Source organism: Capsicum annuum, chromosome 10 (genome assembly GCF_002878395.1).
Source record: "Capsicum annuum cultivar UCD-10X-F1 chromosome 10, UCD10Xv1.1, whole genome shotgun sequence".
Taxonomy (NCBI): Eukaryota; Viridiplantae; Streptophyta; class Magnoliopsida; order Solanales; family Solanaceae; genus Capsicum; species Capsicum annuum.
In genome coordinates this window covers 102,150,712-102,161,665 of record NC_061120.1, presented here as the reverse complement: position 1 = coordinate 102,161,665, position 10,954 = coordinate 102,150,712, and the positions used below count along the sequence as shown (strand labels likewise).

Genomic DNA, 10,954 nt, shown 5'->3' with positions numbered 1-10,954 from the left:
ATGGTTAGGTGATACATAACTTGTTAGATTTTTCATGCAAGGCACCGAGATAGTTTGACATGCATGAATAGTCTTTGGAGTTTTGAAGTCAAGGGAACACAATCTTAGTGATCGTGCCATATTAATAACAACCCTAATTACCCAACATTGATACTGTTGCTCTTATTTTTACAAAACCTTTCTTTTACTTTTTCTGATTTCTAATTACATCAATAAGCTTGTGATAGATTTCTGACATATTCCTTATGGGGTCGACCGCAACCTGGTTGGGTTCTATATTTGACAAGAGACCATATTATAATTTCTTGGAGGTGTAATCTGGTAGACATCAAATTTTGGCATTGTTTTTGGGAAGTACGGTTATGGATTGATTGATGAGAGTGTTGAAGTTGTTGGTTTTGTTTGTTGATTTTTAGTTTTTTACTATTTCCAGGGCATACGTCGACGTATGACCAATACTAGAAGTCAAGGTAATCCCTTGATTCAATTTTCTCTACGCTTGAACAGAAATTATAATAGAATTAAAATATGGAGAGAGTAGATGAGTTTGATCAAGGAGTCTGGAATGAAGGGGTTCATGATGACCCAACCACATTGAATCGGCCACCTCCACATGGTGTTCAAAAAACTATCGAGCAAAACACTGCATGGTTAATGACCAAATAAAATTTTATGTTAGCATTTGCCCAATATGATGAAAAGAGGGCCAGACAGGAGGAGGAAAGTCATCGAGCAGCACTCAACAAAGATAGACTTAGAAGGAACAGAGGTCAACCACCCGTTTATCAGTACTTGCTAATTTATGCTAATTTAGAAGAAGATTTAGGGTATGTTGAATTAATTAAGATAGGTTCTATCATTTCTCTAGAGTTTCCCCAAGGAATAAAATTTGATATTACGAGCATAGTGATCCAGTTGTTGAATTTGAAGGGAGTGTTTACCGGTTTGCCTACTGATGATGCAAACATTCACCTTATAAACGTTATGGGGATATGCACTCCCTGTAATTAGCCTGAGGTGAGTCAGGAAACTATATGACTGAGGTTGTTCCCATTATCTCTTATAGGAGAAGCAACTTTATGGCAAGAACAGCAGCCCCATGGGCCTATTATCACTTTGAATGAGTTGAGGACACAGTTCTTGGACTAATTTTTCTTTCCCCCTAGAATACTGTAGTTGAAGGATGGGATCTATAATTTCAGATAGATGCAATAAGAGGCACTTTATGAGATATGGTTAAGGTTTAATAAAAAGTTGATGAATGTCCCAAATCACAGAATCTCGAGAGAAACTTGCTGGAGATATTCTATAGAGTGATAAGTCATCAATTTGATGACTTGCTAGCACCTTTTGAGCTTAAATTATTGTGATTTTTTGTTGACTTGATGTTAATCTCATACTTAATGCTTAGTTGTGCAGGTAAAGTTTGAAAAGTAAAGATTAATAAGCTGGTTAAGTCAATGAGAGTTCAAATATAAAAGAAAAGAGTACTAAAGATCACCTGGGTGTGTCGGGAGGCCACCCATGCAAACGAGTGGCCAAAATGACCGAAGCAACCCCATATGTTCCTAATATGCTATGGATTTTATTTGAGTCTTCTCTATATGTGCTCTATACATGCTTTCCATCTGCTCTTCATCTACTTTGGATTTGCTCAAGTAGAACAAGAGTAAGGTGGCATTTTTGTAATATTTGGCAAATGTGGAATTGGGGTTTAAATGTGGGTTTTCAACTCATTTTCATTATCTTGGAACATTACCGTATTACTTTGGAGTGAATAACATATAACAGTGATTCCTAAGTGAAAGATTAGTCCTTTTCATTGGAGATTTATTAAAAATCAAAGCTTGGATTTACATTCCTTTTATTTTTCGTGGATCAATTTAAAGGAAACTTTGGTATATCTTTACTTTCTCTCTCTATGAGTAGCTAATTCTTCATTCTTGGGGTTATGGTTGAATTGGTTGCGATTAGTGCATGGGTGTTGTTTATTTATCTTCCTAATTAGTTATTTGTTATGGATTTTATGTTTATTCCAAGATTTAACTAAGAATTAGGGGTGGGAAATGATGTCGCCAAAAACTAACCTCAAAAGAAGTATGCTACAGTCGATCCCAAATATAGAACCCAACTCAAGTTGGGGTCAAACCCATAGGGAAAACACTGAACAATCTCTCAAACTTGATAAAATCTATGAGCAATGTGGAAAAGTAAATAGGGGGAATTGGAAATCAACAGTAACAAGTAGAAGAACTTGAATGTTTGAGTTTGTAAGTAATAGAAGACGAACACTAGCAATGTGTTCCCCATGGCTTCACAACTACGTAAGATTCTTGTGTTCTATCCACCTAACCTACTGCTTTTCATGCAAAGTTGACAAGCTATATACTCTCAATAGTCTTGTGAAAGCATTGATAGATCTCACCCTTTACCTGGTGAGTCTCGAGGTGTCACCTTGCTGTCCTTTGTCTATAACCTCAGTACAACTCTCACCTTTTGAGGCCCGAGTTGATTAGACGAGGGTTGATATCCTTGAATCAATGTTGTAACCTTCTTTTCCCAATCTCAAACTCCCATATGAGGACATTATTGAATGTAGGCAATTTCTAAGTTTCTGCAGTAGCTTGGGTACAATTAATACGAAGAAGATTAAAATACACACAAATATAGTAGAGTAGATAAATCTCCCACTTCCCTTACATAACTAATTCACCAGGGTTCCCAAAACCCTAGTTAAGGAAATTAGCCGCTCATGTTCACAATCCATGGAAATAAATGAAGAAATCATGTAATTACTTGCACAATAATGAAAGATTAAAATCCAAATTCTTCAATTGAATACGAAATCAAAGTCTTAAGAACAAAATCTCAATGATCAAAGTATCAACAATATTATAAAAGTGTGTAACCTAATAATGAATTAACCCTAAGGTATTTGTAGTAGTTTAAAAATAACAAAGAAATCCTAATTAAAACAGACTAGGAAAATTAAGTCACAAATGGTGATGCCTTTGGCAATCAATCATTGGGTCTCTTTACGACTCGCTGGCAACAATCGTAGATTTCTTTTTGGCTTCAGTGGCCATGACTCATATAGTCACCTTAAGAGTCCTAGGTTGTTACTCGCAGTCACTCTAACATCTCGTCTCTTTCAGGTCACTTATTTCTGTCGTCTTTATGATTCCTCACCGCGAATCATAGTCTGTCGTTATGACTCGTGGTCTTCACTCGTTATCACTGGATTTTTAATCTTTATGTATTTGCACACTTGTCTCATTATGGTTGATCAATACAAGTGTATGCTACGACACTTATTCGCTCCTTATGAGTCATGATCAATTGGTACTTATCTCTTCAGTGTATCTTTAGACATTAACCATCCTTACGAGTTGAGCTACGAGTCGTATAGTGTCTCAACAATTTGTAGACTGACCAGTACTTCAACTTTTATAGAGATTTTTCTTCAAATTTTCAACTCAAGCCACTTCTTACATAATTTCCCTGCACTCATGCAACAAACACATCATATCCACCAAAATAATCAAAGTCTAAGCATAAATTAGCCATGTTTCCAAGGCACATCAACACCCTCATACTAGATCTTTTGCATGTCCTCAGGAAAAGCACAAATCCAATACCCACAAATACACGATGCTTAACTTTGGAGAATCTATGACCTATTTGACACTCGACTTATAAATCAACACAAGAATATTTTTACCCCTTCTATTTCACTATTCAAAAATGATACTGTGTATCAGAATTTGGTGCAACAGTGTGACCCATAGGAATCCAATGATGGCATTAAATTAGCAACTAACAACTTGGCCTAAGTAATATACACTGCCCATACAGATACACAATTTGACATTGCAACCCATGCACCCCCACAGTTTAAGAAGTCCCTATCACTCAGGTTGATTTATCCTATTATTCTAGGGATGGTCTAGAGACACTCACACTCACAAATAAATTCCAATCAGTATACAAGAATGCCATAGGCTTTCCCTTATGCTCTTTACCTAAATTTTTAAATGGTCAGGTTAGGATCACTATAGGACTTTGTTAGGCTTGTAACGTAGGCTTGGGGCTGATTATGATATATTTGGGAACTTTTAAGTGACTTCGCTTCCTTGGAAATACATTTTCTTAGGGGTCCACTTTTTTTTACCATCTTTCTATTCAATCCATCTTTATATCTCCTTTTTATGCCTATTTTAGGTCTGGTGCAGTTCTCTTTTCTCATTTTTTTTTTGTTTTGTTTTATTTCTTTTTTATTTTCTTTTTATCTTGCTATTTTTTTCGTTTATTTTTACCACATCTGCCCTTTTTATTTTTCTATCTACACCACCTCTATGATAGCCACCTTAACTTAGGCAATTTGCCTGAGTTTAGGTACACAGTATCCAAGAGGACCAGGGGAAAAATATGTTTATTGTAGTCAAATGGGAAAGTGAAATTGGTGTAAATAATAACACTAGGTTTATTAGGATCAAATTAGGGATTAAGGGATTCTTAATTGCATTTGGTTTGGTATTTTAGGCTCAATTGGACTATTCAGAAAAAATTGTCTATGATCATTTTCTAACCATCCATCCTACAATCTAGGAATAAGCAACTGGGAAAGTTCTGGACTCCATACACATGGGGAACTAAGTAACTCATCACACTCATGTTGTACGAGTCACATTATCCGTAAATACCCATCCATTTCATGTCCCGACATACCATAGTTATATCATCCCTAATTCTAATTCCATTAAGGGATTCTCAACAGTCACACGAACACACATAGTTATATCATCCCTAATTCTAGTTTATCACAATTTATTTAAGAGGGGTATTAATTTTTCAAATAGAATCATAACACATATTATGAACATATTATTAACTTTATTTACCACATCGTTCTTCTTACTTAAGTATCACACAATAACAACCCACACATACAAATGCCGGTTCATTATTTAGACCGTGGCCTAAGTATTTTAAAATGTGAAAACCATAACCTGTGGCAACTGTGGTACACCCCCACCCCCAACTAAATCCTATACACTATCTCTAGTGCAGCTAGCAATATAAATAATGATCAAGGACATACTTGGGCACCCTATGTGCCAGCTCCAACATCATTAGTATGGAGGCCCTCAGACTGGGCCCCTCTCATCAATAGTGGTTGCAACATCTGTTAGGACAACCTAAACAATTGTGGAGCTGGTGGTGGCTGGTGCACTCAGTGGTGGATTAGGCGGTGGAGCTGAATCAACAACATTAATAGGTTTTAAACTACCAGCCCCCAAAGCCAACTCTTAGATCCTCGTTTTCCTGACTTTCTCACTTTGGACACTCACTATTTTTGGTATTTTAATGTTTTCTTCTTCTGTGCTTAGTATCTTTCTTTTCTTATTCTTCTTTCTCTTCCTTCCTTCTTTTTTAATTTCAACGCCCAGATGTTTTCAACTTCTTCTTCAGTCTGGATCTTCGTAAGAATAGGCATGGGGTGCACCAATCGCTTATGTAATTTACTAACCAAATTCCACAACTTAGCTATCTTGACCTTAACTCTTGCTATATTAGGGGGCTAAACACCTTCAAGTTGATGAGTGATCCTCAGCTCAAAACTATCCAACTTTCTCTGTATCTTCCTATTTTGTTCTTTAAGTATTTTGTCAACCTAAGGCTATGCTCTTCCATCAACATCTCCACGGTGCTTAAATTTTCATCAATTTATTCTAAAATGCCTGTAGCACTATCATATAGCCATCTGGAGCTGACCTGGACATGGATGGACGTGGTGCTATAGTCGATAGTGGGGTAGGGGTACTGGAGGTACCAGCTGCATTAGAAGGCTAGGGATCATTTTTCCCAATATCAATAGGAGTTTTATCTACATTAGGGAATCTAGTAGTGGTGGTACTTGGGTCTCTGTTATGAAGATCCTCAGCTATCACTACTGCCCCTTTTTTAGCCAGCTTAGACATGGGATTTTCTACATCCCGAATCAACCCAGATCAATGATGTTTTTCAACATAATATATTGATCTATATTTGGAATTTCTGGAACCCCTACCTCCAAGAATATTTAAGTCAACATACATGGGAATGCCAGAATCACATCAGTACCCACTGCTCGATCACGTATCTCACTTGCAATGAACATTGTAACATCAAAATTATACCTCGCCATGAGTGTAGCTATCAATGTTGTACGGACTAGGCTAAGTACATTGTCCCAGTTATGCGATACAACCTATGTCTGGCAAGAGTCCACCACACCCTCGCCATAAGGTTCAAAGTATTCTTGGTAATTTGCTATGTATTCACTCCCTAACAACTAAATGCCCAACTAGTTTCTTCTCTATTGATAACTATAATGTTGGCTATCTACTGGAACTGACCTATCTTATCCACAGTGCCCATTTTATTCTTGGTTATCTTTCATATCTTATCCATGTGATCATAAAGCTTAGAAGGATTAATCGAGGGTTGGAAATCTGGTTTGTACAATACTTTAAAAGTAGTCCTCGGGGAGATGTTCACCCAAACTCCTATAATGGTTAATGCATTCAGTTGATCACCACCCTTTAACAAGTTGCCCTGTGGGTATTTCCTCTTCATATCCCCTTTATAAGCTACATAAAACTCCCTTACTAATGTAAGACTGAATTTCCTGAGAGCTGTGGTCATCCAATAAAAATAATACTGAAACTGGGCCTCGAACTCAGGCATCTCAAACATGCTTGCTGCAGCCAACCTTCACTCTAAATATATCCCCCTCTTAGGGTTTCCCACGGATGGGTTTACTTTTATCCTTTCATTGTATGTATCCTATATTTCGAGGTACCCCCACCATTTAACAATGGGCACTGGAGTAGCTTTGATGGATAGTAGAATTTATGGTAGTGGTGGTGGATGGATATCAATAGGAGTAAGATGCTCTCCATTGCCACTCTCATCTCAAGATCCTGATTGTTTCTCAACTGTATCATCATTATTTTTTTCTTTATCATCATCATCATCAGAAGATGATAGTCAATACGATAGTAAGGCACTAGGATGTTTCATTCTTGGTGCAGTCCTAGGGGGTGTAATCTCCTCCAAGGTGTTCTTGGCAGACCTAGGAAGGTTTTTCCTTGTCTGTGGATCCTTCTTAATTGGGTATACTTCTTCTGAGTTGCTCGACTCAATATCACTATCACTGAGAATTCAAGTGGTCTGAGCTGCGGGCTTCTTCAGAGTTTTCTTCGTTGAGGCTTGATTCTTTGCTGCATCAGTATTACGTGCCATTTTCCCCATTAAAACATAACCCATTAGTTATTACTAAGAAAAGTAAAGGAAAATAATAAAATTTAGTGTTAGTATGGCTTCTCTAGACCTAATACGACTAAGGGGTACAAGTCGTAACCAGTAGGTACGATTCATTTGAGCGAGTCATAATGTAGACAGAGGCCAAGTCAATAGTTGCTGGTCAGATTATGAGTCCTCCTAACGAGTCGTAAGGTTAGGTTATGACTCGTTACCAGTACTCATAAGCTGACCAAAAACTTTTATATTATGTATAAAATTCCCCCAGTTATTACGACTCCTAACTACGAGTTGTAGGGATAGCTTAAGACTCGTTTAGTTGAGTCATAGTGATACCAAAACCTAAAATCTTCTAATCCTCCATGTTATATATGGTTACAAGTCTCGTAATGACTCGTTAAGTGTCTTTATGAGTCGTGTGGGGGCCCGTATCCTCTATAACATAAAGGTTTAGACATAGTTGGTTCCAATATTCAATCCTATCACAATATGAACATTCAAGCACTTATCAATACTCAATACATTCATCTAATCATACTAGTTTGAAGCATAAAATCAAATTTTTACTTCCATTACCACAATGTAAAACAAAATTTTCAAGAATAGGGTTGGATTACTTTTAAGCATGCACTTTTTGATCAAGAAATCCAAGTACTCATGCACATTTAAAGACTTAGCTTAATAGATAGATTTTTCAATCATGAAGAACTTGTTCACTTTGAGACTTGGATTTCTTGACTTCAAATAAACTTTCCCTATTCTTTGAGAATTTTTGAACATTTGGAAGATTTGGTCTTGGTTGATTTTGTTTTTAGGGATGAATATAGAGTGTTTTTATGTTGTGTTTGCACAAAATTAGAGGTAATCGCGATTTGAGTAATTGGGTGCTCGATTGGCTGTCCCTTTTTGTTTTAATTATACTCAAATCATGATTTGGACTGGGCCGACCCGCAAGGTCTGATATGTTGGGCTTCGTTACGAGTCTTGAATACAACTCATAACCAAGGCTTTCGGGTTTTAGACTCTCCCGTAAAGATTGGAAGTTTACTCGGGGTCTCCAGTTGTTAAGACTTAAGGTGACAAGTCATAGTCACTGACTACGACTCATTCTGAGAGTCTTAATTACTCCAAATTCCAATTACGTGTGTGTGGTCCAAGTTCCAAGTCCTTATGACTCTTACTCACGAGTTATCATGTATTGTTATGACTCGTAAAAAGCCCCTTATGGCCTGGTACCTGAAAATTATTTGGATTAATCTTACACATTGAACACATATGTTACCCTATAATTTAGTAAGTACAAAACATGGGTTGTCTTCTACAAGGCACTTGATTTAACATAACGACACGACGTGGCTAAGTTGGATACTCAGACTTCACTAACCAGCCTCATAGATTGCGTCCCATACATCACCTAGTTTAACGTCACGACACAACTCAGTTTCCTTGGTTACTCAGACTTCCTAAGGATCAAATAATTAATTACCTTAACTTACTCAGTGTTACCTATATAGTTCTTGACCATTTTCCTATTTACTTTGAATGGGGTTTCACCATCATGCTTCAATTCTAAAGCACCATATGGATCACCATAGTAAATGGTCCATAACACCTTGACTTTAACTTGCCTAAGAACTAACAAAGTCTCAAATTATAGAATAACACTTGGTCACCTAGCTCAAATACTCCTCTCAATTTTTTGATCATGATGCAGCTTCATCGTCTTCTTGTATAGTGCAGAACTCTTATAAGCCTGGAGTCGAAACTCATCCAAATCTTTTATCTTTCTCAATCTCAGCTTTACTGCATCATGCCACTCAAAGTTTAGCTTCTTCGTTGCCCATAATGCCTTGTGCTTAAGTTCAACAGAAAAGTGGCACACCTTTCCATACATAAGATGGTACGGTAAGGCACCAATGAGAGTTTTGTAACCTGCTTGATAGGACCGTATTGCATCATCAAACTTTCTAGAACAATTAGTCCTATTGCCATTTACCATCTTTGCTAATAAGGATTTGATCTTTCTATTTGAAAGATCAATCTGCCTGCTTATTTAAGGGTGATAAGGTATTGCTACCTTATGCTTTACTCCATATTTCTCGAGTAGACTTTTAAATAAGTGATCATAGAAATGTGACCCACCATCACTGATAATAGCATGAGGATTGGCAAATTGATAAAAATAAGCCTTTTTAGGACAACAGTGATACTTCTTCCTACATTTCTGGGAATTTCTTCCACTTTACCCATTTGGACACATATTTGACCGCAACCAAAATATATTTAAACCAAAAATCTCATAAACGGCCCCATGAAGTCCACACCCTCCACATAAAACCACTTTAATTCTAAAATAGGGGTCATAGGATATTTATGGTGCCCAAAATATTACATTGATGATGGCATTAGTTATAGGCTACAATATAGTGATGAGCATCCTTGTAAATTGTCGGCCAGTAGTACCCATACCATAAGATCTTGTGGTCTATGTAGGTTTCTCCATGGAGATCCCCAACAGGTAAAGTATCAGAAACCTTAAGAATGCTCATCTTCTTCACTTCAGAGATGCATCAATGAATAAATCCATCTGCATATATTTAAGGAGATAAGGTTTATCATAGAAGAACTTTCTTACCTCATTCATAAATCTCTTTCTCTGCTGGAAAGACAGATGAGATCACTTGCTAAGTAACTTGCAAAGTCAACAAACCAGGGAATTAAGTCTTGCGATGTTGGTAAATTCTGCTCGTCTAGAAAAGTATCATTGATTTCTAGCCTATTCCCTACTTTTTCCATTTCTTTATCCTCAAGTTTGGAAAAATGATCAACAAGTTTTTTGTACCCTTTTGGTCTTTTACCTTAAAATCAAACTCTTGCAACAAGAGAACCTAATAATAAATCTAGGCTTTGAATTTTTCTTTGCTATCAAGTATCTCAGGGATGCATGATCTGTATGCACAACAACCTTAGTTCCAATCAGATAAGACTAGAATTTCTTAAAAGCAAAAACCACTGCTAATAGCTCTACTCACTCATAGTGTAATTATTCTTAGTAGGGTTTCATGCCTTGCTGGCATAGTAAATAGGGTGCAGAATCTTTTCTTTTCTTTGGCCTAGGACAACACCTAGGGCCATACTGCTTGCATCACACATGATCTCAAATAGAATAGATCAGTCAAGAGACACAATAATAGTGAAACATCCTGAGTTTTTTCCCTTGGAAATTTTTTAAGCTTTGAGCTCACTGCCTTGGTAATGACTCATCCTATGAGTCGTAGGATGTCCTGGTGAGTCAAAACCAAATCTATAAGTTTGTTATTTATTTTGATCTAAGTATGAGTGGATCACTAAGAGCTATAAGGATATGTCATGACTTGTTAGGTGTAATCATAAGGTGTCCAGTGTAAGTCCCAAATTTGGGTTCTATATTGACTACAACTAGACCCTACAAATCATAGGATACCATTACGCGTGATGCCATTGAGTCATAAGGATAATAGTGTAGAGTGCCTTGGTGGTAATGCCTTGGTTACGACTCGTGGTGATGAGTTGTAAAGGGTGGCTATGAGTCAAGGATTGACATGTAGTCAAAGATGGCCCTCTTTTAGCTGTTAAGTTAAGGGCATTCTAGACATTTCTCCTCTTACCA

The 10,954-nt window shown here is 37.0% G+C and overlaps 1 protein-coding gene across 1 annotated transcript; it reads right to left on the bottom strand.

Annotated features, from left to right (window-relative positions):
* Positions 1-8,983: 8,983 nt before the first annotated feature.
* On the bottom strand, positions 8,984-9,304 carry LOC107844336. Its single transcript, XM_016688780.2, has one exon. The coding sequence runs from the start codon at positions 9,302-9,304 to the stop codon at positions 8,984-8,986; it is 321 nt and encodes a 106-aa protein (XP_016544266.2).
* Positions 9,305-10,954: the final 1,650 nt, after the last annotated feature.